Source organism: Scyliorhinus torazame, chromosome 13, assembly GCF_047496885.1.
Source record: "Scyliorhinus torazame isolate Kashiwa2021f chromosome 13, sScyTor2.1, whole genome shotgun sequence".
In the NCBI taxonomy this organism is placed as follows: domain Eukaryota; kingdom Metazoa; phylum Chordata; class Chondrichthyes; order Carcharhiniformes; family Scyliorhinidae; genus Scyliorhinus; species Scyliorhinus torazame.
The window spans coordinates 180,582,218-180,609,678 of NC_092719.1; the positions used below are offsets into that span (position 1 = coordinate 180,582,218).

General features: G+C 46.9%; 1 protein-coding gene across 2 annotated transcripts in view; it reads left to right on the top strand.

Moving 5' to 3' along the window:
• The window catches only part of phf2 (PHD finger protein 2), a 197,853-nt gene that overhangs the window by 89,688 nt on the left and 80,704 nt on the right, over positions 1-27,461 (top strand). For both annotated transcript variants that reach the window (XM_072472519.1, XM_072472520.1), the window contains exons 4-5: positions 21,688-21,848; positions 24,746-24,887. In XM_072472519.1, the coding sequence (XP_072328620.1) occupies positions 21,688-21,848; positions 24,746-24,887 (303 nt within the window). The remainder of the gene's footprint in view (positions 1-21,687; positions 21,849-24,745; positions 24,888-27,461) is intronic.

Consider the following 27,461-nt stretch of genomic DNA (forward strand, 5'->3'; position numbering starts at 1 on the left):
GGGGCGCGGGTGGGGGGGGGGGGGGGGGGAATTGTGGCCTGCGCTAACGTAGGAGGCAAAGTGCCCCTTGCCAGCGAATCTGCGAACATGCTCCTTAGATGTGGGGCCATGGCCGGTGCAAATATTTTGTAGAAGTCCCCGCCTGCATGGAGCTGATGCGCTCCATGATTTCTCCCAGATCTATTTGTGCTTCCAGCTCCCCAGGTCTGTCCTCCCCCCACAACTGACATTTCCAGTCCGTCGCGAAACTGTTTCATCCCTGCGTCCCCATCGGGGGGTTTGGAGGTGTACAGTCCTCGGTAGGAGGTCTCAAATGCTGGATTGACCTCGCTTGGTTCCGCTACCAGTCTGCCTCTGCCATCCTTTACCTGCGCTATTTCCCTCGTGGCTGCCTGCTTTCTCAGCTGGTGACTCAGTAGGCGGCCAGCTTTTTCTCAGTGTTCGTAAAAGGTCCCCATATGTCTGGCGGAGTTGGTACACTGCTTTCCTGGTGGATAGCAGGTTAAAGTCCACCTGCAGCTGTTTCCTCTCGCGTGGCCTCGGAGTACTTTTTGTCTACCTCCAAGACAGCTGTTGCCTGGCCTCCTGTAGGCTATTATTTCTCCTCGGATCACATCTTTCAGTGCCTCCCAGAACGTGGAAGGTGAGCCTTCCACTTTCCGGTTGTTATGGTCTGCAACGTTTTCTGGCAGAAGCCCTTGTCGGCCAGGAGGTCGTGTCCAGCCTCTCTGTGGGGCGCTGGGCATGGCCCATCTTCAACCTCACATCCATGTAGTGCGGAGTGTGGTTGGAGATGACTATCGCGGAGTACTCCGCTCCTGAAATTCCTGGAAGCACCGATTTTCCCACTTCCAAGAAGTCGATATGGGTGTACCTTGTACACTAGCGAAAAAAAGGAGAATTATTTTTCTCCTGGGTGCAGAAACCTCCACGGCTCCAAAAATGCTCCAAGTTCCTTAGCCATGCCTGTCTTTTTCCCCGTTCTGGGGATTGATCGGTCGGTCACGGGTCCTGTATGCAGTTAAAGTCTCTCTCTCTCTCTCTCCCCCCCCCCCCCCCCCCCCCCCCCCCAAATAATCAATCGGTGCGTGTCAATGTCGGGGATTTCCACCATGGTCTTTTTTATAAAGTCTGTGTCGTCCCAGTTGGGAGCGTACTCATTTACCAGTACTACTGGTGCCCCTTGCAGGGACGCTGCTGACCATGACGTACCGTCCCCCTGGGTCCGTAACCGTCCTGGAGTCAGCAAATCTCGTCCTCTTGCTGATTGGTATGGCCACTCCCCTAGCCCTTGTCCCGTAGCCTGAATGGTATGTCTGTCCCACCCAGCCCTTCCTTACAAGTAACCTGTCCGTCTCCCTCGGGTGTGTTTCTTCAGACTTCTCAGGTGGACGAAGACTCTGGATCTTTTCACTGGGCCGTTAAGTTTCCCCTACGTTCCAGGTGACTATCCCGGTGGGAGGTTTCCGACCCCCTGGTCCTGCGGGATCAACCATACTTACCTGGTGGACGTGACCCTGCACTCTGGGGTTTCTCTTTGTTAGGGGGCTGTCCAGAATCGCCGTGGCTGCCGCTCTCACCATGAGGTCGGGCCCCTGCGCTCCGGGGTTTTCCTTTGTCCAGAGGGCACCCAACATGGCGCCAACAGTATGCACGCCACGTGGGTGCGCCCCTGCACTCTGGGGTCTCCCTTTGTTTAGGGACACCCCCCCGCCGCCCCCTCTCCCCCCAAAACCAGACTCTCCCCTGAGAGGTATGCCATGGCCCCCTATACTGCTCGTCTTCCCGTGCTACCCTCCCTGCTAGTACGGTGGCTCCCCTCCCTGGGCTGATCACGGACTGTCTCTGTTCTGTCTACCCGTCTCTGTTCCCTTCCTCGCCCCCTTGCCTGTTTCCCCTATCCTCGCTTCCCTCCCTCTGTCCTCCTACTTTAGTCTGAGAACGAAGCAGCACAGTCCCGCGCAAACAGAGTCCATACAGCAGATATTGGTTCCATTCTTTCCTCCACCTTCCGTCTTGTCCCCGCTGCCCTCATTGTTGCTGCGTCTGTTCCTTCTCTAGATTGTTAGTTTTCACAAACTCCTCGGCCTCCGCTGGGGTGCCGAAGTAATGTTCTTTCCCTTTATAAGTTACCCAGAGTTTGGCCGGGAGCAACATGCCGAACCTCATCCTGCTCTTCGCCTTATTAAATTCGGCCCTTTTTTTTTCGCGAGGTCAGCCCCAATGTCCTGATGGACCTTCATTCTGTGTCCTTCCCATGAGCATGACTTTGTTTGTCGGGCCCACCTCAGGATCCTTTCCCCGTCCTGGTACCTGTGCAGCTTCGCAATGATTGCTCTCGGCTGCTCCCCAGTCTTGGGTTTTGGCTGGAGCGATCTGTGTGCCCTGTCGAGTTCTAGGGGGTTTGGGAAGCTTTTCCTCCCGACCAGGTTGCCCAACATTTGGGCAATGAAGGCCATTGGGTCTCTTCCCTCTACCCCCTCTGGAAGTCCCACAATACAGACGTTCTGTTGCCTGGATCTGTTTTCCTGGTCCTCTACCTGTCCCCTCAGGTTCCTGTGGACTGCCACCAGCCTCTTCACCTCGGTCTCTAGGGCCACGATCCTATCACCCTGGTTGGTTGCCGCCCTTTCCAGGTTCAGGATCGTCCTTTTCTGGGCTTCCACCCTCTTTCCCAGGCAGTCTATCATGCGCTGGAGGGCGTCCATTGCTTCCATCACCACCTCCGTCACCACCTCTTTCATCACCTGGAGTTCCATTTTGATCGCCTCCTTCATGGCAGCCAGTTTTGTTTTTAAGAATGTCTGCCACCCATCCCCCGGTGTAGTGGGGGGCGTCGCTGCCTATTCATGTTCCTCTGTTTGGGTCACTGGTCGCCTCCCCTCTTGTGTCGCCGGGGCCTCCGCCTCGCCTTGTGTGTCTGCTGGTCCGTCTGATCGTTGCTCCTGCCCCTTGCTGCCGCTTCTGCCTTCTCGCCGGCTCTTTGAGCTACCGTTTGCCGGCATCTTCTCTTCTCATTCTTCGCTACTAGTTCCTTTTGGGTTTTTAGGAGTTTTGGGTGGCCTTTTGAGCCAAGAATCCTGGACAATTTGCTATTTTGGGTCCGATTGGGAGGAGAGCCACCTGATGTGCGTCCGCTCAGCATATCACCTCCATCGGAAGTCTCAGAGGAGCAGATATGTAGACAATTTACTGAAGTGTGCAAGAATAATAATTTGATAATTATACTAGGTGATTTCAACTTCCCCACCACAAATTGGGATAGTCATAGTGTAAAGGGCTTAGAGGGGGAGGGATTTCTCAATGTATTCAGGACAGTTTTTTTGTATCAATATGTGGAAGGCCCAACAAGTGATGGAGCAGTGCTGGATTTGGCTCTGGGGAACAAAGCCAGACAAGTGTTCAATGTGGCAGTGAGGGAGCATTTTATTGATAGCGGCCACAACACGGTACGGTTCAAGTTTGTTATGGACAAGGAAAACGATGACCTGAAAAAAACGGTTTTGGTTTGGGGCAAGGCAGATTTCACTAAAATAAGGCAGGATCTGGCCAAAGTTGACTGAGAACAGCTTTTTGCAGGAAAATCTACAGCAGAGCAGTGGAAGGCATTTAAAAAGGAAATGGGGAGAGTACAGGTGTAACATATTCTCTGTAGGAGGAAATGTAGGAACATAAGTTTCAGGGAACCCTGGATGTCTAGGACAATCTTGGACGAGAGAAGGAAGAAGAGAAAGTCCAAAGGGAGAAATTCAACTGCAGCCATAGAGGAATGTAGGAAGTGCAAGAGGGAACTTAGGAAAGCAATTAGAAGGGCAAAATGGGGGCATGAAAAAGGACTTGCGAATAAGATCAGGGAGAACCCCAAGATATTCTGTATAAATACATTAAGGGGAAGAGATTAATCAGAGAAAGAGTAGGGCCCTTTAGAGGTAAGGGGAAGTCTGTGTGTGAAGCCGCAGGACATTGCTATGGTGTTAAATGAGTACTTCTCATCGGTCTTCACTTGGGAGAAGGAGGACATAAACACAGAATTCAGGAAATGGGACTGTGAGGACTCATCAGCTTGACATAGAAACTGAGGTGATGTCGGAGGCTTTGACTCGCTTAAAATAGACAAATCTTCAAGCCCGGATGGATTGCATCCCAGGCTGCTGTGGCAGGAAATTTCAGGGACTCTGACGCAAGTTTATAATTCCTCTCTGGTCACAGGAGAAGTGCCAGAGGACTGGTGAACAGCTAATGTTGTTTCACTTTTCAAGAAGGATAGTAGAAATCAGGGAATTACAGACCAGTGAGTCTCACGTCAGTGGTAGGGAAACTATTCGAGAACGTTCTGAAGGAGAGATTTAATCTCCACTTGGAAAGACATGGATTGATTCAGGGTAGTCAGCATGGCTTTATTAGAGGGAGGTAATGCCTAACAAATTTGATAGAATTTTTTGATAAAGGATGTGTGTGGATGAAGGAAGTGCAGTTGATGTAGTTTATATGGATTTTAACAAAGTCATTGACAAGGTCCCAAATGGCAGACTGATTGAGAAGGGTGAAGCACATGGAATACAAGCAAAGTTGGCGAGATGGATCTGAAACAGGGTGGTGCTAGAAGGCTTTGAGTAACTGGAGGCTGGTGTCCAGCGGCGTACCACAGGGATCAGTGCTGGACCCCTTATTGTTTGTTGTATATAAATGATGTCGACAAGAACATAGGGGGGAATGATAAGCAAGTTTGCAGACCACACCAAGATTGGTAGGGTGGTTAACAGCGAAGAAAAGGGGACTTCCGGTGGCGGCCATGGAGGAGTAGGTCGCACATTTGATAGCTCCCGCCTGTAATGGACATTTGGACCTTTTCCCCCTGTTTTTTCCCGGATTTTATGGGATAAATCAATGAAGAGTGAGACAGTAAGGAGAAATCCCCTTCCGGTATATGGAGAATTGGACCAGAAGTGGCCGTGTGAGAAGACAGTATAAGGGAGATGCAAGTAGAGCTGATTACACGGGGCAGCAGGGCCATGGGGATCGACATGGTGGTCAATGGATCAGTTGGTGAGGTTTTCGAGGATTGCTTCGCCAAACTGAAGAAGGACACGCTGGACCCGATTAAGGCTTTGATTGATCAAGTGGTTCAGAATCAGGAAACCCACGGGAGAGCGATCCAGGAGGTGGAACAAAATTTGTCCGAGCACGAGGAATAAATACACAACTGTGCTGGAAAACAAGAAACAAGGTGGGGATGATGAACGACCGCCAGAAAAGAATGCAAGAGAAGCTGGAGGACCTGGAGAATAGGTCCGGGGGCAGAATCTCAGAATTGTTGGCCTCCCTGAAGGCAGTGAGGGATCGTATGCGAAGGCTTATGTGATGGACATGTTGGAGATGTTGATGGGGGCTGGAGCGTTCCCTCGGCCCCTGGAATTGGACAGAGTACCATGGTGGTACGTTTTCACCGTTTCATGGACAAGGAACACGTTTTGCGGTGGGCCAAGAAAGAACGGAGCAGCAAGCGGGAGAACTGTGAGTTGTGCATCTATCAGGACCTGGGAGCGGATTTGGCCAAGAGGCGAGCTGGGTTCAATCGGGCAAAAATGACCCTCTTTAAGAAAGGGGTGAAGTTTGGGATGCTGTACCCAGCCGGTCTGTGGGTCACACATGAGGAACAGGACTTCTACTTTGAAATGCCAGACGAAGTATGGACCTTTATTAAAGAAATGAAGCTGGAGGCAAATTAAAAGACACTGAATCCTTGGAGAAGTACTGTGGCGGCGATTTGTTGTGCTGGATTGTATAAATTTAAGTAGCACTATGTGAATTAATGTGGATGGTTAAAGGTTGCTTTGTCTTGCAGGGAGCTGTTTAGAAGGGGGAATGGGCTTTGAATTAGGTTCTGCTTTTTGGGTGATTATTTTTCTAAAGTGACTGTTTCTTCACCGTTTCTTTTCTGATGTTTGTTTACTGGTGAATGTGATGCTTTTAAAATGTTTATTCATGTGGGGGGAGAGGGGAGAGAACAATAGGGAGACAGACTGCTTGGTGCCAGGGCGGGCGCTATCAAGTCAGCATGGGTTAGCTGACTCTTGGAAGTGCAGTGGGGGGTGAGCAGGTGTTAAGCTGGAGCTTTACTTGGGGGATTGGGTTTCTAGTGTTGTTGCCAGGGGTGGAGGGAGTGGGGGGTGGGGAGCTGCTTTGCTGACAGGAGGAATTGTTACTAGGGGACAAATGGGAGGTCGGGAACGGCCCGAGTGGGGACTCGAGGAAGCGGAGGGCGCAAGCTCGAGGCTGGCCTAAAAAGGGTGATGGCTAGTCGGCAGGGGGGGAGGGGGTGTTGGAAGCCCCCCGTTCAGGCTGATCACATGGAACGTTGGAGGACTGAATGGGCCGGTCAAGAGGGCTCGCGTGTTCGCGCATTTGAGGGGGCTGAAGGCGGATGTGGCAATGCTCCAAGAGACACACCTAAAGGTTACAGACCAGACAAGATTGAGGAAGGGGTGGGTCAGCCAAGTGTTCTACTCAGGACTGGACTCAAAAGACCAGGTGGGTAGCGATATTGATCAGCAAACGAGTGCCATTCGAGGCAGGGAGAATCTTGTCAGACAAGGGGGGTAGGCACATAATGGTGAGTGGGAAGCTGGAGGGGGTACGAGTGGTAATTGTGAACATAGATGCTCCGAATTGGGACGACGTGGAATTTATGAGGCGGGTTTTATGTAAGATCCCAGACTTAGAGGCACATAACCTGATAATGGGAGGGGACTTCAATACAGTCATCGATCCGGAATTGGACCAGTCAAAATCCAGGACAGCGAGGAGGCCGGCTGCGGCAAAGGAATTGAAAGGTTTTATGGAACAGATGGGGGTAGTAGACCCATGGTGGTTTGCATGGCCGAGGACGAAGGAGTTTTCCTTTTTCTCACATGTCCACAAGGTATACTCTCGCATTGACTTTTTTGTTCTGAGCAGAGCGCTAATACCGAAGGTGGTGGACGCTTAGTACTCGGCAATCGCAGTGTCGGATCATGCCCCGTACTGGGTGAATCTACGGGTTAGTTTGGAGAGAGGTCAACGCCCGCTGTGGAGACTGGATGTGGGGTTGATAGCGGACAAAGCGAACTGTGGGTGGGTTAATAAGTCCATCCAGAACTACCTGGAAACAAATGATATGGGGGAGGTCTCTGCAGCGACGGTCTGGGAAGCTTTGAAGGCAGTAGTCAGAGGGGAATTAATCTCGATACGGGCCCACAGAGAAAAGGTGGAATGGGCTGAGAGGGACAGGTTAGTTGAGAAGATACTCCAGGTAGACAGGAGATACTCGGAGGCCCCGGACGCGGGGCTACTGAGGGAACGGCGGAGGTTACAGGTGGAGTTTGGACTGTTGATCACAGGGAAAGCGGTGGAACAGTTGAGGAAGCCAAGGGGAGCGATCTATGAGTATGGGGAAAAGGCAAGCAGAATGTTGGCGCACCAGCTCAGGAAAAGAGAGGCGGCTAGGGAGATGGGTAAAGTAAAGAGTAGAGACGGTAATACTGTCCTGGACCCAGCGGGGTAAATGAGGTGTTTAAGGACTTCTATAGTAAATTATGAGTCGGAACCCCCGGCTGGGGTGGAGGGGATGAGGCAGCTTTTGGATCAATTGAGATTCCCGAGGGTGGAGAGGACCTGGTGGAAGGGCTGGGAGCCCCAATTGAAATAATCAGGTGGCTGGAGGGCATTCAGCCGGGCAAGGACCCGGGGCCTGACGGCTACCAGGTGGAATTCTACAAGACGTTTTCAGAGATATTGAGCCCACTGCTGGTGAAGGCATTTAACAAAGCAAGAGCGAAGGGAGTCCCTTCTCCTCCTCCTCTCTCTTTCTCTCTCCCTCTCCCCCATGCAGGTCATATAGGTCAATTTCTCTACTGAATGTGGATGCCAAACTGCTGGCTAAGATACTGGCCACAAGGATAGAGGACTGTGTCCCGGGGCTGATAGGGGAAGACCAGACGGGATTTGCTAAGGGCAGGCAACTCAAGGCCAACGTTTGAAGGCTTCTCAATGTCATTATGGTGCCCTCAGAAGGAGAGGAAGTGGAGGTGGTGGTAGCGATGGATGCGGAGAAGGCTTTTGATCGGGTGGAGTGGAGTTACCTGTGGGAGGCGCTGGGAAGGTTTGTGTTTGGTGAGGACTTTATTGACTGGGTGCGGTTGCTCTATCATGCAACAGTATCGAGTGTACGTACGAACCGGCTGAGGTCGGGGTATTTTAAAAGACACCGAGGGACGAGGCAAGGGTGCCCCTCTTCCAGTTACTGTTTGCTCTGGCCATAGAGCCATTGGCCATGGCGCTAAGAGCCTCTAGGAACTGGAAAGGGCTGGTTCGGGGGTGGGAGGTGGAGCACCGGGTCTCGCTTTACACAGATGACCTGCTCTTGTATATTTCAGACCCATTGGAGGGGATGGGGGAAGTAATGCGAATCTTGGGGGAATTTGGCAATTTTTCGGGGTATAAATTGAACATGGGGAAAAGCGAGATGTTTGCGATCCAGGCAAGAGGACAGAAGAGACTGGGAGAGTTGCCGCTTAGAATGATAGGGAAGAGCTTCCGATATCTGGGAATCCAGTAGGCCCGGGAATGGGAGGTACTGCACAAGTTAAACCTATCCCGGTTGGTAGAACAAATGGAAGGGGACTTTAAGAGATGGGACATGCTTCCGCTATCACTGGCGGGGAGGGTACAGACCGTGAAAATGACAGTGCTCCCCAGATTTCTGTTCGTCTTTCAGTGCCTCCCCATCTTCATCCCTAAGGCCTTTTTGAAGCGGGTGAATAAGATTATTTTGGGCTTTGTGTGGGCAGGTAAAACCCCGCGAGTGAAGAAAGTGTTGCTGGAGCGCAGTCGCGAGGAGGGTGGGTTGGCGCTGGCAAACTTCTGCAATTACTACTGGGCGGCTAATATAGCCATGATCAGGAAGTGGGTAGTGGGGGAGCGGTCGGCATGGGAGTAGATGGAAACGGCATCATGTAAAGACACCAGTTTGGGGGCACTGGTAACGGTACCTCTGCCGTTCTCGCCGGCCCGATACTCCACAAGTCCAGTGGTATGGCGGCTCTGAGGATCTGGGGACAATGTAGGAGATATAAGAGAGTGGAGGGAGCATCGATTTGGAGCCCGAATTTATAATAACCACAGGTTTGTGCTGGGTTGGATAGATGGCGGGTTCCGGAGTTGGCAGAGGGCAGGAATTAGAAGGATGGGGGATCTATTTATAGATGGGAGCTTTCCCAGCTTGAAAGCTTTGGAGGATAAATTCAAATTGCCAGCAGGTAATGGTTTTAGGTATTTGCGAGACTTCCTGAGAAAACAGGTGCCGGCCTTTCCGCTGCTTCCACCATGGGGGATACAGGATACAGTAGTTTCCAGTACCTGGGTGGGAGAGGGGAAGGTATCGGATATTTACAAGGAGCTTTCGGAGGAGGAGGAAACTGCGGTGGAGGAGCTTAAGGGCAAGTGGGAGGAGAGATAGAGGTGGGTCTGTGGGAGGATGCCCTGAGCAGGGTTAATACATCCTCATCATGTGCCAGGCTTAGCCTGTTACAATTTAAGGTAGTCCACCGGGCACACATGACAGTGGCTCGGATGAGCAGGTTCTTTGGGGTAGAAGATAGGTGTGCGAGGTACGCGGGAAGCCCAGCAAATCATGTCTACATGTTTTGGGCATGACCGAAGCTTAAGAGGGTTTTGGCAGGATTTTGCTAAGGCAACGTCCACGGTACTCAAAACATGGGTGGTGCCGAGTCCGGAGGTCGCGATCTTTGGAGTGTTGGAAGAGCCTGGAGTTCAGGGGGCGAAAGTGGCTGACGTCTTGGCCTTTGCCTCACTGGTAGCCCGGAGACGGATCTTGTTAATGTGGAGGGACCCGAAACCCCCGAGTGTTGATATCTGGGTTAGTGACATGGCTGGGTTTCTCCGTCTCGGGAAAATTAAGTTCGCCTTAAGGGGGTCAATGTTGGGATTCCCCCGGAGGTGGCAGCCGTTCGTCGACTTTCTCGGGGAAAATTAAAATGTCATCAGATGCAGTATTCTGGGGGTGGTGGGGGGATTGTCGTTGTATGGTTGAGGTGCGTGAAGATTGGGCTGGGGGGGGGTGGGGGAAATGTTTATTTTATCATGTTGATATCATTGTTTATCTCACTGTTATGAAAAATTTTCAAATACCTCAAAATATTATTTAAAGAAAAAAACAGTGAAGAAGAGGGTCATAGGTTACAGGAAGATAGAGATGGGTTGGTCAGATGGGCAAAGCAGTGGCAGATGGTATTTAACCCTGATGAGTGGAAGGTGATGCATTTTGGAAGAAGAAGCAAGACAAGAGATCATGAATAGCAGGACTCTAGGAACAGATGGATCTTGGAATTGTTCAGAGATTCCTGAAGGCGGCAGAGCAGGTGAATAGGGTAGTTAAGAAGGCATGGGATACTTGCCTTTATCAGTTGTGATGTGGAGATGCCGGCGTTGGACTGGGGTGAGCACAGTACGAAGTCTTACAACACCAGGTTCAAGTCCAACAGGTTTGTTTCGATGTCACTAGCTTTCGGAGCGCCGCTCCTTCCTCGGGTGAATGAAGAGGTATGTTCCAGAAACACATATATAGACAAATTCAAAGATGCCAAACAATGCTTGGAATGCGACCATTAGCAGGTGATTAAATCTTTACAGATCCAGAGATGGGATAACCCCAGGTTAAAGAGGTGTGAATTGTATCAAGCCAGGACAGTTGGTAGGATTTTGCAGGCCAGATGGTGGGGGATGAATGTAATGCGACATGAATCCCAGGTCCCGGTTGAGGCCGCACTCGTGTGCGGAACTTGGCTATAAGTTTCTGCTCGGTGATTCTGCGTTGTCGCGCGTCCTGAAGGCCGCCTTGGAGAACGCTTACCCGGAGATCAGAGGCTGAACGCCCTTGACTGCTGAAGTGTCCCCCGACTGGAAGGGAACCTGGTGATTGTTACGCGATGTCCGTTCATTTGTTGTCGTAGCGTCTGCATGGTCTCGCCAATGTACCACGCTTCGGGACATCCTTTCCTGCAGCGCATGAGGTAGACAACGTTGGCCGAGTCGCACGAGTATGTACCGCGTACCTGGTGGGTGGTGTTCTCACGTGTAATAGTGGTATCCATTTTGATGATCTGGCATGTCTTGCAGAGATTGCCATGGCAGCGTTGTGTGGTGTCGTGGTCACTGTTCTGAAGACTGGGTAGTTTGCTGCAAACAATGGTTTGTTTGAGGTTGCGCGGTTGTTTGAAGGCAAGTAGTGGGGGTGTGGGGATGACCTTGACAAGATGTTCATCGTCGTGTTGATGGCTGTGAAGAAGATGACGTAGTTTCTCCGCTCCGGGGAAGTACCGGACGACGAAGGGTATTCTGTCGGTTGTGTCCCATGTTTGTCTTCTGAGGAGGTCGGTGCGGTTTTTCGCTGTGGCGCGTTGGAACTGTCGATCGATGAGTCGAATGCCATATCCCGTTCGTACGAGGGCTTCTTTCAACGTCTGTAGATGTCTGTTACGCTCCTCCTCGTCTGAGCAGATCCTGTGTATACGGAGAGCTTGTCCATAGGGGATGGCTTCTTTAATGTGTTTAGGGTGGAAGCTGGAGAAGTGGAGCATCGTGAGGTTATCCGTGGGTTTGCGGTAAAGCAAAGTGCTGAGGTGACCGTCCTTGATGGAGACGAGTGTGTCCAAGAATGCAACTGATTTTGGAGAGTAGTCCATGGTGAGTCTGATGGTTGGATGGAACTTATTAATGTCATCGTGTAGTCGTTTCAGTGATTCTTCGCCTTGGGTCCAAAGGTAAAAAATGTAATCGATGTATCTGGTGTATAACGTCGGTTGAAGGTCTTGTGCGGTGAGTAGGTCCTGTTCAAACTTGTGCATGAAGATGTTGGCGTATTGGGGTGCGAATTTGGTCCCCATGGCTGTTCCGTGCGTCTGGATGAAGAACTTGTTGTCGAAGGTGAAGACGTTGTGATCCAGAATGAAGCGGAAGAGTTGCAGAATTGCGTCTGGAGATTGGCAGTTGTCGGTGTTGAGTATTGAGGCTGTTGCAGCAATGCCGTCGTCATGGGGGATGCTGGTGTAGAGTGCCGAGACGTCCATTGTGACGAGGAATGTTCCTGGTTCAACTGGTCCATGGGTGCTGAGTTTCTGTAGGAAGTCCGTCGTGTCGCGACAGAAGCTGGGCGTACCTTGTACGATGGGTTTCAAGATACCCTCGATGTAGCCAGAGAGGTTCTCACACAAGGTCCCATTGCCTTAAACGATAGGGCGGCCTGGTGTGTTGGCCTTATGTATTTTCGGGAGGCAGTAGAGATCTCCAATGCGGGGAGTACGTGGGATGAGAGCACGTAGGGTGCTCTGAAGATCTGGATCCAAGGTCTTGATCAGTCTGTTAAGTTGGCGGATGTGTTCCTTGGTCGGATCTGCGGGTAACTCTGTAGTGTTCTTGGTTGTTCAGTTGTCGGTATACCTCTTTGCAGTAGTCCGTTCTGTTCAGTACGACAGTGGCCCCTCCTTTGTCTGCTGGTTTGATGACGATGCTGCGGTTGGTCTTGAGAGCGTGGATGGCATTGCGTTGTGCTTGGGTGACGTTCGGGGCTGTCTTGTGAATGCGACTGATGAATCTGACATTGTCGCGACTCCTGACGGCTTGAGCATACATGTCGAGTCTAAGGCAGCGGCCTTCCGGAGGGGTCCAATTCGACTCTTTCCTCTTCGGTTGCCGCACTGCACATCTCACGGTCTGCTGTTCCGGTTCATTGATAGTCTGCTTGGGTTCGCTGTTGGCCTCTTGGGGTCTGTGGAAGAATTCCCGGAGCCTCATTCGCCTGATGAATTCCTCCATGTCTGCCGCAAGACTGATGGGGTCCATTTTGGCGGTGGTGCAGAAATTGAGCCCTCTGCTGAGGACTTCGATTTCGTCTGGTTGAAGGGTGTAGTCTGACAAGTTGACAATAGATTTCCCTGTATTTTCTACTGTGGCACCGGGGATGGCTTGGTTGCTGCCGGTGGTGATGCCAAGTTTCTCAAGCTTTCTGTTCTTGGTGTGCATATATCAGTTTATCAGTTGTGGCATAGAATATAAGAGCAAGGAGGTTATTTTGGAGCTGTACAGGGCGGCATGTGGCTCAGTGGTTAGCACTGGGACTGCGGCGCTGAGGACCCGGGTTCGAATCCCAGCCCTGGGTCACTGTCCGTGTGGAGTTTCCACATTCTCCCCATATCTGCGTGGGTTTCACCCCCACAACCCAAAGATGAGCAGGTTAGGTGGATTGGCCACGCTAAATTGCCCCTTAATTGGGAAAAAAAATAATTGGGTACTCTAAATTTAAAAAAAAAAAAATGTTGTACAGAACCTTGATTAGACCACAGCTGGAGCATTGTGTGCAGTTCTGGTCACCTCACTATATGAAGAAGGTGATTGCACTGGAGAGGGTACAGAGAAGATTCACCAGGATGTTGCCTGAGATGGAAAATCTGAGCTATAAGGGGAGACTGCATAGGATTGGATTGTTTTTAGAGCAAAGGAGGCTGAGGGGGGGGGGGGGGGGGGAATATAATTTGAGGTGTATAAGATTGAGGCGTTTGTACAGGCTAAATAGGAAGCAGCTGTTTCCCTTGGTTGAGGGGTCAATCACAAGGGGGGGCATAGTTTTAGGATGGGGGCAGGAGATTCTGACGGGATTTGAGAAAAAACGATTTCACTGATGGTGGTGAGAATCTGGAATGCACTGTCTGGGAAGGTAGTGGAGGCTGAAAACCTCACAACCTTAAAAAACACTTGAAACACCATCACATTCAAGCATATGGGACAACTTCTGGTAAGTGGGATTAGCGCGACGTATGGGGTAGTTATTGTTGGTGCAGACCCGATGGGCCGCAGGGCATTTTCTGCACTGCAGGACTCTGACTATATAATAGTGGTGACCTTGAGGGTGTGGGGACAGTGGTGGAAGCACATGGGAGTGGAGGGGGAATCGGTATGGACACCTATTTGTGGTAATCACTGGTTTGCGCCGGAGAGGGGGAGTGCTGGATGGGGGGTTCCAGAGGTGGCAGCGAGCTGGATTTGAGCGGTTTGGGGACCTGTTTATTGACGGCAGTTTTCCGTGCTTGGAAGATTTGGAGGAGGAGTTTGAGCTGCCTGGTGGAAATGGGTTCCGATACCTGCAGGCGAGGAACTTTGCGCGGAGGCAGGTCTTGATCTTTCCGCACCTACATCCCCAGGGATACAGGACAAGGTAGTGTCGGAAACGGGAGTGGGGGAGGGGAATGTTTCGGAAATTTATAAAGACCTCATGGAATGGGACGGAGCCCCGACATGGGAGGTGAAGCGAAAGTGGGAGGAAGAATTGGGAAGGGAATTAGAGGTGGGGTTATGGGAGGCTGTCCTGAGTAGAATCAACACATCCTCGTTGTGTGCCAAGCTTAGCCTGCTACAATTCAAGGTGGTCCACAATGCGCATATGACTGTGGCCCGTATGAGCAGGTTCTTTGAAGGGGTAGAGGATAGGTGTGTGCGGGAGGGCCCGCAAATCATGTCTACATGTTTTGGGCATGTCTGAAGTTTAGGGGATTTGGGCAAGTGGGAAATAGTGGGAAAAGGGGATTGGGGAACTGTGTGTGTAAGCTATGTTGGCTAGGTTTGGTTGTTGGTTGGGTAGGTGTTATTTGTTTTGTTGTTTTCTCTTGAAAATTGTTAAAATTCTACATGCCTTCATAAAATATTTTCAAAAACAAAAATAATAGTGGTGACCTGTGACTAGAGCTGAGGCAAGAGGGCAGTGTTGGGCCCCCAGTCTGCAGCTGACCGTACACGTCCAGACAGCTGACCCAGTCTCTCTCACTTTAGGTGGCTCTGGAAAGTTCTGACAATAGGCATTTAATCAACCGTAATTAGCTACCTGCCAGCTGGAAAGCCCTGCTGACTCCAATCCTGGGGCTGAATGGAGCCAATAAACCAGCAATTTGGGGGCAATGTGAATACTGTGCTCGCCCCCACGAGTGTCTAAAATACTGCGCTAGCTTCAGTCTTTGGTCAGTACCTAGGCAGTTTGATGAAAAATGCTGTTCCATAGTAGATATGTAGGTAGTTTGGATCACATTGAGATCAAAAAGGAGGAGGTGTTGGGCGTCTTGAAAAATATTAAGGTAGATAAGTCCCCATGGCCTGATGGGATCTACTACATAATACTGAGGGAGGAAATTGCTGTGGCCTTGACTGAAATCTTTGTTTCCTTACAAAGGTCCCAGAGGATTGGAGAATAACTAATGTTCCTTTGTTTAAGAAAGATAGTAAGGATAATTCAGGAAATTACAGGCTGGTGAGCCTTACGTCAGTAATAGGGAAATTATTGGAGTGGATTCTTCGAGACAGGACTTACTCCCATTTGGAAGCGGGAGGCAGCATGGTTTTGTGAGGGGAGGTCGTGTCTCACTAACTTGATCGAGTTTTTCGAGGAAGTGACGAGGATGGTCGAAGGTAGGGCAGTGGATGTTGTCTACATGGACTTCAGTAAGGCCTTTGACAAGATCCCTCATGGAATACTGGTACAGAAGGTGAAGTCACATGGGATCAGCGGTGAGCTGGCAAGATGGATACAGAACTGGCTCGGTCATAGAAGGCACAGGGAGTAGTGGAAGGATGCTTTTCTGAATGGACTAGTGGTGTTCTGCCGGAATCAGTGAACATATAACATACAGTGCAGAAGGAGGCCATTCGGCCCATCGAGTCTGCACCGACCCACTTAAGCCCTCCCTTCCACCCTATCCCCGTAACCCAATAACCCCTCCTAACCTTTTTGGTCACTAAGGGCAATTTATCATGACCAATCCACCTAATCTGCTAGGACCATTGCTGTTTGTAGCGTATATATAAGCGATTTGGAGGAAAATGTAACTGGTCTGATTAGTAAGTTTGCGGACTACACAAAGGTTGGTGGAATTGCGGATAGCGATGATGACTATCAGGATATAGCAGGATATAGATCGGTTGGAGACTTGGGCGGAGAGATGGCAAATGGAGTTTAATCAGGACAAATGTGCGGTAATGCATTTTGAAATGTCTAATACAGGTGGGAAAAAGACAGCAAATGGCAGAACCCTTGAGAATATTGATAGGCAGAGGGACCTGGGTGTACAGGTCCGCAGGTCACTGAAAGTGGCAATGCAGATTGAGAAGGTATTCAAGAAGTCATATGGCATGCTTGCCTTCATCGGCCGGGACACTGAGTATAAAAATTGGCAAGTCATGCTGCAGCTGTATTGAATCTTAGTTAGTCCACACCTGGTTTATAGGGTGCGATCTTCTGGCCACGCTGCGCCGGAAAGGCTTCTTGCTGCGGTGCAACGTGGCCGGTGAAAGCCGGTAGACCCTGCTCCCAGGATCCATCCGGCTCGCAACGCTTCATGAGATTCAATGCAAACTCACGAGATGTTGCAAGGAGAATCCTGCCCACAACAGGCAGGATCACCTTTTGGCAAATAGATCGAGGCAGCTAGCCTAGTCAATGGCCAGTTCCTTAGTTTTGCTGACGTTGAGGGAGAGATTGTGGTCGTTGCACCATGCCACTAGGTTCTCTATCTCCCTCCTGTACTCTGACTCATCGTTGTTCGAGATCTGACCCACTATAGTCGTGTCGTCAGCAAACTTGTAGATGAAGGTGGAGCCAAATTTTGCCACACAGTTGTGTGTATCTAGGGAGTATAGTAGGGGACTAAGTACACAGCCTTGCAGGGCCCTGGTATTGACTATCGTGGAGGAGGTGTTGTTGTTTATCCTTACTGATTGTGGTCTATGGGTCAGGAAGTCGATGATCCAGTTGCAGAGAGTGGAGCCCAATCCTAGGTTTTGGAGTTTTCATACGAGCGTGGCTGGGATTGAGGTTGATACCTTCCATTATCTTGGGTCACTCACCACAGAACATGCAGAGTCTACTTAAGAAATTCCGGCTAAACTTACCAAGGGTCATGGTGTTGTGTACTCATTAAAAGAATATGGTGTAGCTACAGTATCTTGATTACAATGAGAATTTGTCTTCTGAAAGCTCTTGAGTGGTCCGTGATAATGTATGTCTGCAAAAGCTGGACCATCAAGTAGAACAATTAGGCTTGAATAAGAACATTGGACTTGAAAGGGCCCAGGCGGATAAAACTTGTGCCATGGACGGCTAAGTGGACAAATGGGTGGATGCTCGAGAAAGCTGGTGTTACGAAGCACTTGCTTGAGGCAGCGATATCAAGGAAGCTCACATATTTTGGACAAGTGATGTGAACAGGAGGGGAATGTTTGAAAAAAAAGAGGTAATGGAAGATAAAACACTTGGAAGATGGTCACATGGAAGACTCAAGATGGCATGGATGTATAATATTGGAGCATCTACTGGCCTCTCTTTGGGACAGGCAATGAGGACGGCAGAGATGAGAATAGAAATCAGTGGAGAAAGAGTGTTTATAGTGCAGTCAACCCACGGAACAAGGGCGGATGAAAGACAAGTCAGATGTGTACTTAAGGGGTACAGGGCAAGGCTCGAAATATAATAAATTCAATAAGTCTTTGTTTAACATTGTAATTCCTGAAAAGTGCCACTTTAAATGAAACAACATTAAATTAGTCAGATTTTCCCATTATATCCAATGTAAAGATGTAACTTGATTCTGCAGGACCTTCTCATCAGGAAATAAATATTAAACTGTATACCATGTAAGTTGAAATAGGTTACATTGTTAAATTATCGTTTTGCTAAATGAAATAACATTCACATTTTCATGAATACAAAATTTTAATAAAATCTTTGGTAAATATAAAAGAAATATGCTGGCTCTTTCTACTCATCTCCGACTCTCGCCCACCCTCCCACTTGCCGCTTTCTCTCCTGTACCCCTGTTGTGATTAAGGGCTTGCGAGATGAGCGGCTAGAGGCAGGGAGAGCCGCTTCAGGTTGTAGGATTGCAGAGATCACTGCAAGTTGGAAAGGTGGCGAGAGGGTGGTTCAGCAAGAAGGACTGTCGGCAGCGACCGTGAGAGTTGGCGTAAGGCAAGATTGGCAGTGACCAGGAAGTTGGTGAGAGGCAACTGGGATAGCCAGGTAGCAGAAGAGTATACTCCAATTGATACTGATTGGGCCATATAACCCTAGGTCAGACCCGGCGTGAAACAACATTAAAGCTAAGCTTTTGTTAATTGACCAACATTAAAGTGGGACAACTTAAAATGACGACTTGCAGCCTTTGTGTAGGTGGTGACTAAGGAAGAGGATGCTGACAAAATATTAGTAAAAGTAGAGAGGTGGTGGAGGTAATGGATGAGTGAAAATTGACATGCAGAATGTGCTGCAAAGACTGGCTATGCTTAGAATGAAAAAGTGTCCTGATCAGGATAGCTGGCATTTCATCCCAGGCTGCCAAACAAAGTTGGATGTAGATAGCGGAAAGTCATTTCTTAATTTTTCACTGTTGTGTGGGGAATGTGCTGGAGGAATGGAGAGTGCGAGTGGTACACAATTGTTCAAGAAAGAATGTAAGCACATTGCTAGTAACTCCATGCCAGTCATCTTTAACATCAGTGGTAGGTAACATTTTTCAAACCGTAATTGGGAGGGAAAAATTAATAGGCACCTGGAGAGCTTTGAGACGAGTCAGTATAGGTTTATAAAAGGCAAATCGTGTTTGACTATTGAACTGAATTTTTTGATTAAGTAGCAAAGAAGCTGGATGAAGGGAATGCAGTTAATTTTGTTTATATGGATTAAAAAAGCGTTCAACAAATACCGCATAAAATTCAGATTAACAAAATTGAGGCTCATGAAATAGGGTCAGTGTCATCCTAGACAGAAAGCAGTGTGGTGATGATTGGTTGTTTTTCCAGACTGGAGGATGGTACATAGTGATGTTCCCCACTGCTCAGCGCATTTTTGATACATACAAATACTTGGACATTGGAAAGCAGTATAAAATATCAAACTTTGAGAATGCAAGAGAAATTGGAGGTGTGGCAAACAGTGAGGATGATACCAATCTGGAACTATATGACAGGTCCTTCACCATCGCTAGGACAAAACCTGGAGCTAGGGGGAGGGATAGAGGCAGGTCTGTGGGCGGATGCCTCGAGTAGAGTCAATGCGTCCTCATCATGTGCCTGGCTCAGCCTGATACAATTTAAGGTAGTTCATCGGGCACACATGACGGTGGCCCGGATTAGCACGTTTTATCGGGTAGAGGTCAGGTGTGCGGGGGGGGCGGGGGCCAGCAAATCCTGTCCAGATGTTTTGGGCATGCCCGAAGCTTTGGGGATTCTGGCAGAATTTTGCCGATGTCATGTCCACGGTACTAAAAACACAGGTGGTGCCGAGTCCAGCGGTGGCGATTTTTGGAGTGTCGGACGATCCGGGAATCCAGGGAGCGAGAGAAGCTGACATCTTGGCCTTTGCCTCCCTCGTAGCCCAGAGACGGATATTGCTAGCGTGGAGCCCCCGAAATCGGAGACCTGGGTTAGCGACATGGCTGAGTTTCTCAGTCTTGGGAAAATCAAGTTCGCCCTAAGAGGGTCAATGCTAGGGTTCGTCCGGAGGTGACAGCCGTTTGTTGCCTTTTTCGGGGGGAAAATTGACTGTCAGCAGAGGCAAAAAAAAACTTGAGGGGAGTGGAGGTTAGGCTATTTTCTGTTTAGGGTAGGAGGGACTTGTTCGGGATGGAGATGATTTATGCAATATGTTTATATTTGGATTTGCATTATACGTTGACTTATAAAATTACAAATACCTTAATAAAATGTAAACCTGGTGCTCCCTCTTTAACAGCACTGAGTGTACCTACATCCTATAGACTGCAATGGTTCAAGAAAGTGGCTCACCGCCACCTCCTGAGGGGCAATTAGGGATGGACCATAAAAATGCTGGCCTAGCCAGTAATGTGCGCACAGCCTGTGAAATGATAGAAAAAAATCAACTGCAACAGGAGGTTCCTTGGATATGAGCACAATGGGCAGACAGGTGGACGGTGCAATTTAATATAGTGAAGTATGCATTTTGACAGATACAATAGTGAGAGGCAATCTACACTTAATGACAGTTTGAAAATGTCCGCGGGACAGAGGGGTGTGCAGGTTCTTGTGCATTATCTTTGAATGTAGCAGAACATATTGCGAGGGTTGTTCGCAAAGCATATGGGATCTTCGGCTTCATAAAGAGAGCTATAATGTACAAAGCAGGTAAGCTAGGCTGAACTTATGCATGGCTTTGGTTCGACCAAGGTATTGCTTCAGGTTGTGGTCATCGCACTTCAAGAAGGATATAAGGCTCCTTGAGGAGATTCACCAGAATGGTTCCAGGCTGAGGGATTTTAGCTACAAGATTACGTTGGAGAAGCTGGGATGGTTTTCCTTGGAGCAAAGGAGACTGAGGAGAATTTGATCTGAGGTGTACAAGATTGTGGCAGGTTTAAAGAAGGTAGACAAAGAAAAGCTGTTTCCATTAGCTGTCTAGGCAACAGAAATTTAAGGTTTTGGACAAGAGATGTAGGTCAGGTGATAAGAAGAACTTTATTACACCGTGATGATGACCTGGAACTTGTACAAGGGTGACAAAAACTTTGGCAATCAATGATTTCAAAAGTAAATTCGATGGACACTTGTAAGGAAATAAACAGGCTAAGGAGATAGAGTGGGGGAATGGGATTGATTGGATTTCCCTACAGGGAGCCAGCATGGACTTGTTAGGCCAAATGTGTTATTTTTGAACCAAAGGTGTTCTTTTTGCACCATAATGGCTCTCTGAATTTATGACATGCATTCCATCATTCCTCTTCTCTATTCCATTGAAATTTTAATAATTATCATTTAGAATTTTTATTTGCTGGCAGTTTCAGTTCTGAAACTGAATTAGGGATAATCATTTTGGTAGGCAGTGAGCGTTCATGAAATGACAGTATTTAAATCCCTAACTGGTGCCAAGTCAGAGGGGTTGTTCAGGCACCCAGCAGCAGTAATATCATCAACCAGGGTAAGCAATTTCATTTGAAGTATTCTCATGGACAGTAAGTCAGGAAGTTAACCATCATGGCATTCCTCCAATTTTATTTTTAGATTTTTAACTGTTAGCTAAATAAATGATTAAGATATACATATAGGATTAAGATAGAAGATAAAAGATCACAAGTAAACTTGAAAAGGTTATTTTCAAATATTTGGAATTTCTTACAATGGATACATTTGGCATAAAGATACAATACTCCTTTGTGGCCACTGAAAACATTTTCAAGGGTCTTTGCAGTAGAATTAACAGCATAAATGTGGATAATCTCACTTGCGAATGATTTCAGTCTGGGGTTTGCTGGGGTGGTATGGCACAACAGCATCTCCTCTGGAGAGGTATTTGAAGGCTGTCTGAAGTCCTGAGCAGCTTCTCCCATTTGCTTTGCCTAATTGGCCCATAATCCTATGAAAATTTGTGGTTAAGACTTAATTCAAAAGAGTGAGGATTAATTTAGCCTTTACCCTGATGAAAATATTACAAAGAACATGGCTACATTCAACTGGACCTCTATCTTTAAATGCACATGACAGTAATTTATATGAGATATAGAAAAATAAATAATGTAGTTAAAATTAACATTGTTACCAAAATTGTCATTCTTGCAGTGAGATAAATCTGCATTTATTTTATAGTGCGGAGGAGGTTATTCAAAGGCTCACTGGAACCCAACTGTCCTTGGGATTTCTGGAAGAAAATGGTTTTACTGGACCGATTTTGGTTGCAAAGAAGGATGGTTTGGGATTAAGTTTACCGCCACTCACGTTTTCTGTCAGTGACCTTGAAAATTATGTTGGTAAGTATTTAAAGGATCAACCAGTTGAATTGTACACAAAGAGAAGAAAGTGCAAATAATCATTTTTCATGATATTAAAAGTACCCTTCGCGGAGAAAATATTTGCGTTCTATGTATTTTACAGCACTTATTTATGACCATGCATTCCATGTAAAACCAATATTACTCTGAAAGCTGTGAGGCATGAAATGTGTTGAACAGTGAGGAATAGCATTATATCTTATATTCCATGTGTATGTGTTGTAATTGCGCTATATATGGAATGTACTCATCAGTGAAAACTGGTTTATGGAAGCTGTGACATTAAGAAATGCCACAATATGTAAGCAGTTAAAAATATAAGAAGAATTTAGTTTACAATCTACACTAATGTGAAATTGTAATCTCGATTTTGAATCTATAATGATCACATATGTCTTCTGTTTCAGATCAGCATTTGCTTTGAACAGCCAGAAATCAAAATGGGAGAATATAAGGCTCAGGCCATAAAATAATTAGGGTTTTCTGATAATTCAATTAAGGATAAAGTGCTATTGTTTATCTATATCTAAATAATAGAGATTCTCTCTTTTTCTTTAGCTTACAAAACCAAAGATCTGCCACTTGAAACATTAGTTCCAGTTTCAAAAGCTATCAGAGATACTGAACATTGAATAATTTTCATTTTGTTTTCAGATTTCCAACACTAGTTTTTCTTTTTATCTTTGATATATGGGCTGAAACTGTAGACATCAGAATGACATCTTGCTTCTCTTTAGTTAAGACTAAATACTGTTGTAACCATCATATTGTTAAAGCAGTTGCGCGACATCCAAGTGATGACCTATATTAGGTGATTTGAAAGTATTACACACTTTTACCGAGTGGTGTGCCGTGAAGGCTATGCAACGTTAAAATACATTCCGTGATGTCACAATTCAACTCTTGTGAATCAGCACGATATACATTTAATAGACATATTTAAAGCAGCTGTATATGTAGAATCAATGTATCATCTCTAGTCATCATATCTTTGATATGCCTTGAAAGAGAAAGATGCAGTGTGCCTGTGCTATCCTTCTGTAGTCAGGTGCAGTATCTTTTTAATGTTCAATTAGGTTTTGAGGTCAAGGCAAAGCAACGGCGCTTGCATTGACCTTGAGGAAAACAGGAAAGCTGTCCATGAATAATTAGCAATCTCTCTCTCTGGTGCAGACATGCCCTTTTTCAACATCAATTTGTTATTGGTGCCAAGTCAGGGGGGCTCTCCAGGAATCCAGCAGCAGTAATATCATCAGCCAGGTTAAAGAACCAATCTCATTGAAGCATTCTCATAGACAGTATATCCAGAAGTTAAAAAACACTGATTTCCTTCAATTCTATTGTTACTGACAGCAAGATAAATGTTTGGAATATACATGTTGGATTAAGGTAGAAGATAAAATATCACAAATAGAACCGTGAAAAAATTCCATGATAAATTTATTATAATGGATAAATTTGGCATTGAGCAAATATACTAATGGGCTGGTTTAGCTCAGTGGGCTAGACAGCTGATTTGTGATGCAGAACAAGGTCAGAAGCGCGGGATCAATTCCCGTGCCAGCTGAGAATTCTGAATTCTCTCTCTCTACCCGAACAGGCGCCGGAATGTGGCGAATGTAACTTCATACTTGTGATAACAAAGGGTATTATTATACACAATACTCCTTTAGGGCCAGTGAGGACTTTTTCAAGAGTCTTCACAATAGGACTACCATGTGGATCATCTCACTAACCAAAGATTTCATCTGCAGGTTGTGTGGGGTGGCGTCGGACTTCAACATCTGGAGAAGTATCGAATCACTGATGACCGCTTCCTGATTTTTGCGAGTGTGCAAACTCCAGAAGTTGCTGTCGGTTTCAGAGGGGAATAATAGTGAAAATAGTTTTCCCATCATTATCGGTGCAAAATCTAGGCCATTATTTTGTATAAAATAGGAGAGCTCAATTCCTTTCTCTTAGAATTGTCGATATCCTTACACTCTACCTACCATCTGCTTCTCCTTTGGCCTAGTGTTAAGTTGATGGTGTAATCACTATTTTCTTTAAATTTGTCTCCTGCGAAAACAAGATGGCCACATATGTCCGACTACACATATGCACTATTCCATGTGTGTGCAAAAATCCAATGATGTCATGCCTGTGGAACAATACAAGAATGATTCAGGATCAGGAAAATAGTGGCTTGGCATCTGTAGTGGAGTCTGTTCGGGAAGAAGATGCTTAATAATTGCCCTTAGCAGGGTTAAAACCGGGGATAAGAATGATGAGTTATAAATGGAAGGGGGAAAAAAATCAGTGTGTAAAGGGAGTGCGCAAGCTTAGATGGGATCCCTTGCAGTTTCACAAAACTCTCCGTTTGCCTGGGAAAACTGCCCCCCCCAACGAAGTCTGATCTGTGTGTCAGGTGGGGAAGTCCCTGGTAAAGGCTGTGATATTAAATATTGTAGCTCGAGGGAAGAGTGTGGTCAGGAACTTGACGACTGTCATAGAAATCCATTCTTCCTGATTTCCTGACCATAACCCTACCCCATGCTCCTAAATCCCTCTTGAGTAAAACTGCATATGGTTGGCAATAACCACAGTCATATTTTTTGTGATTTATTCTTATATTGACAATCCTTGCTGTTGTTGCAAATCCTTTTATGTGATTTTTATGGCAAATTTTGACCAGTGCTTTTAAAAAAGGGTTAATTAAATCAAAATGCATTCATTTGAAATAATTTACGCTTTGGTAGTTAGTGTTTTGCACAACTTCAATTTACACTTTTAACCACATAGAAACTACATTCCTTTACCAGTTGCCTATTTTACCCTATGGTAAGAGCTTCGACCTCGATAGACACTTTATGCAGTATTCTCACTTTATTTTCCAGGTCCAGACAGAGTCATTGATGTTGTAGATGTCACAAAACAGAAGACCTGCAAATTGACCATAAAGGAATTTGTTGATTACTACTACAGCGCAAACCGGAAGAGAGTTCTTAATGTGATTAATCTTGAGTTTTCCGATACCAAGTACGTTTTATAAATGTAACATTTCCATATTATTATAATGAAACCATTTCTCAATGTTGGTTGTGCTGTTTATAATCTTTAGCAAAAATATCTCAAATAAAGAGATCGTGACAGATGAAATTTAATGCAGAGAAGTGTGAAATGATAGATTTTGGTAGAAAAAATGAGGAAAGACAATATAAAATAAAGGATACAATTTGACAAGGGTGGCGCAGGAGCATCAAGACCTGGGCAAATATACTCACGGTTTGAGGTAGCAGGGCGGCTGAGAAAGTGGTTAATTAGACATATGGAATCATGGGTTTTTGAAATGGAAGCATAAAATACATAAGCAAGGAGGTTATGGTGAATCTTTTATAAAACACTGGTTTGTCCTCAACTGGAATATTCTGGCTAAAATTGGGCATCACAGTTTGGAAAAGATGTGTAGACAGGAAAGGCACAGAAAAGATTTACAAGGGTGATTTCTGGGACGAGGAACTTTCTTTATGAAGATAGGAGGTCTTCTCCTTAGAGAATTAAAGGTTGAGAGGAGATTTGGTTGAGGTGTTCAAAACCATAAGGGGTCTAGACAGAGCTGATGGGAATACACAGTTCTGGTTGTTGGAAGAGTTGAGAACCAGGGGACACCAATTTCATGGTAATAGCAAAAAAAATCAAAGGCGACATAAGGAAAAATGTATTTTGTGCAGCCTGATAAGGTGATGGAGGGAGATTCATTTGGGGCTTTCAGAGGTTTTGAGTATGATCTGAAAATAAAAAGATTGCAAGGCTATGTGGCAAAGGGCAGGGGAATGGGACTAGGTGAGTTACACTTGCATACAGCTGACACAGACGCAGCAGACTGAATGGCCTGTTTCTGTGCTGAAAAACCAAACTATAATTCTGCAATTTTATTATTGATAGCTAACTAAATATTATAAAAGCCAAATACTGTGGATGCTGGAAATCTGAAATAAGAACAATTATGCAGGAAAAATACAGACGGTTTTGCAGCATCGGTGGAGAGAAACAAAGTTAACGTTTCCGGTCAATAACCTTTGACCAGCACACTGAACTCAAAAATCAGAATTCTAATCAATGGTCATGGACCTGAAACGTTGGCCCGGATTTGGGGAAAACCCCACAAATGGTGGAAAATTCTAAGTCTCGCCCCAGAACCTGGCATTTCCATCTTAGAGGGGGAGGGACTGAAATTGGGCCTGTGTTTGAGCACAATGGGTGGAGGCAGCTTGCCATTTTAATCACCAGCTGCCTCCACTGAACTGGGATTTTGGAAGAACAGGAGTGTGAAATCCGGAATGTGCACATTAGAACATATAAGAGGAGGTCCAAACTTGCTGTATTTCTTTGGAGACATAAGGTACCCCTTTAGATATGGTCCCAGGACACCTTTGGGAGAGGGAAGGCACCCTTTGGGATTGTTAAGGGTGAACATGATTATGTACTTTTTGTGCGCAAACTCATTGGAACTGTTAAAGCTGTCAAACAGCAGTCCAGCTGTCAAGGTAAAGTCAATAAGTAAAGTTGTCGTAGTCTCAGATGACTAGATGACCGTAGGCTGCTTTCTACTTTGAAAGGGAGAACTGACTGGTGGTGGTTTAACCTGATGATCGCCACACCTCAGGCGAGAGGCAAGGTTGAAAAGGGCGGGGTCTTCATGAAGAACCTCAGCTGGTACAAGAAGGTGCTGTCAAGGAACCTGTCAAGGTACCCAAACCTGCCAGAGCTATGTAGGATATGTCGAAGCAGAAAAAGAGGTGTCAAACTTGCCAAAGCTATCCACGAAGTGTCAAACCTGTCAAAGTATATAGGAAGTGTCAAAGCTGTAAAATTTGTCAAGGAAATGCACAAGGATACGAGGTGAGTTGGCATAGAAGAGGGTAAGAACAAAGCGTGATGGGTGTGGGGCATGGGTTAGCAAGATTTGGCATTATTTAGGGGGCACGGTAGTACAGTGGTTAGCACTGTTGCTTCACAGTTCCAGGATCCCAGGTTCGATTCCCGGATTGGGTCAGTGTCTGTACGGAGTCTGAACGTTCTTCCCATGTCTGCGTGGGTTTCCTCCAGGTGCTCAGGTTTCCTCCCACAGCCCAAAGATGTGCAGGTTAGGTGGATTGGCCATGCTAAATTGCCCTTAGTGTCCAAAAAGGTTGAGGGGTTACTGGGTTACGGGTTTGTGGACGTGTGGGCTTATGCGGGGTGCCCTTTCCAAGGGCCAGTTCAGACTGAATGGGCCGAATGGCCTCCTCCTGCACTGTAACTTCTCTGATTCTATTATGGTGGCAGTGAGGCTCTGTGGATGGGTACTAAGTTGGCATGGGGGTATCTAGTCAATGGAGTTGGGTGGAGGGCATGTGTTGGCATGGATGGGACATAGGGAATGTGTGGGGAGGGGAGCAATGGATGAGGGCTGAAGGGATTTTAAAAAATGATACATTTTTATTTATTTAAACACTGCCTTGTGCCCAGTCCGCTTCTGCATCTGGTAGCTGGCATATTCATTCTGTGATTGCCTGTCCCAACTCTTGTGCTAACCTGCCCTGTCCCCGCGCAAAGATCTGACTTGCAGGT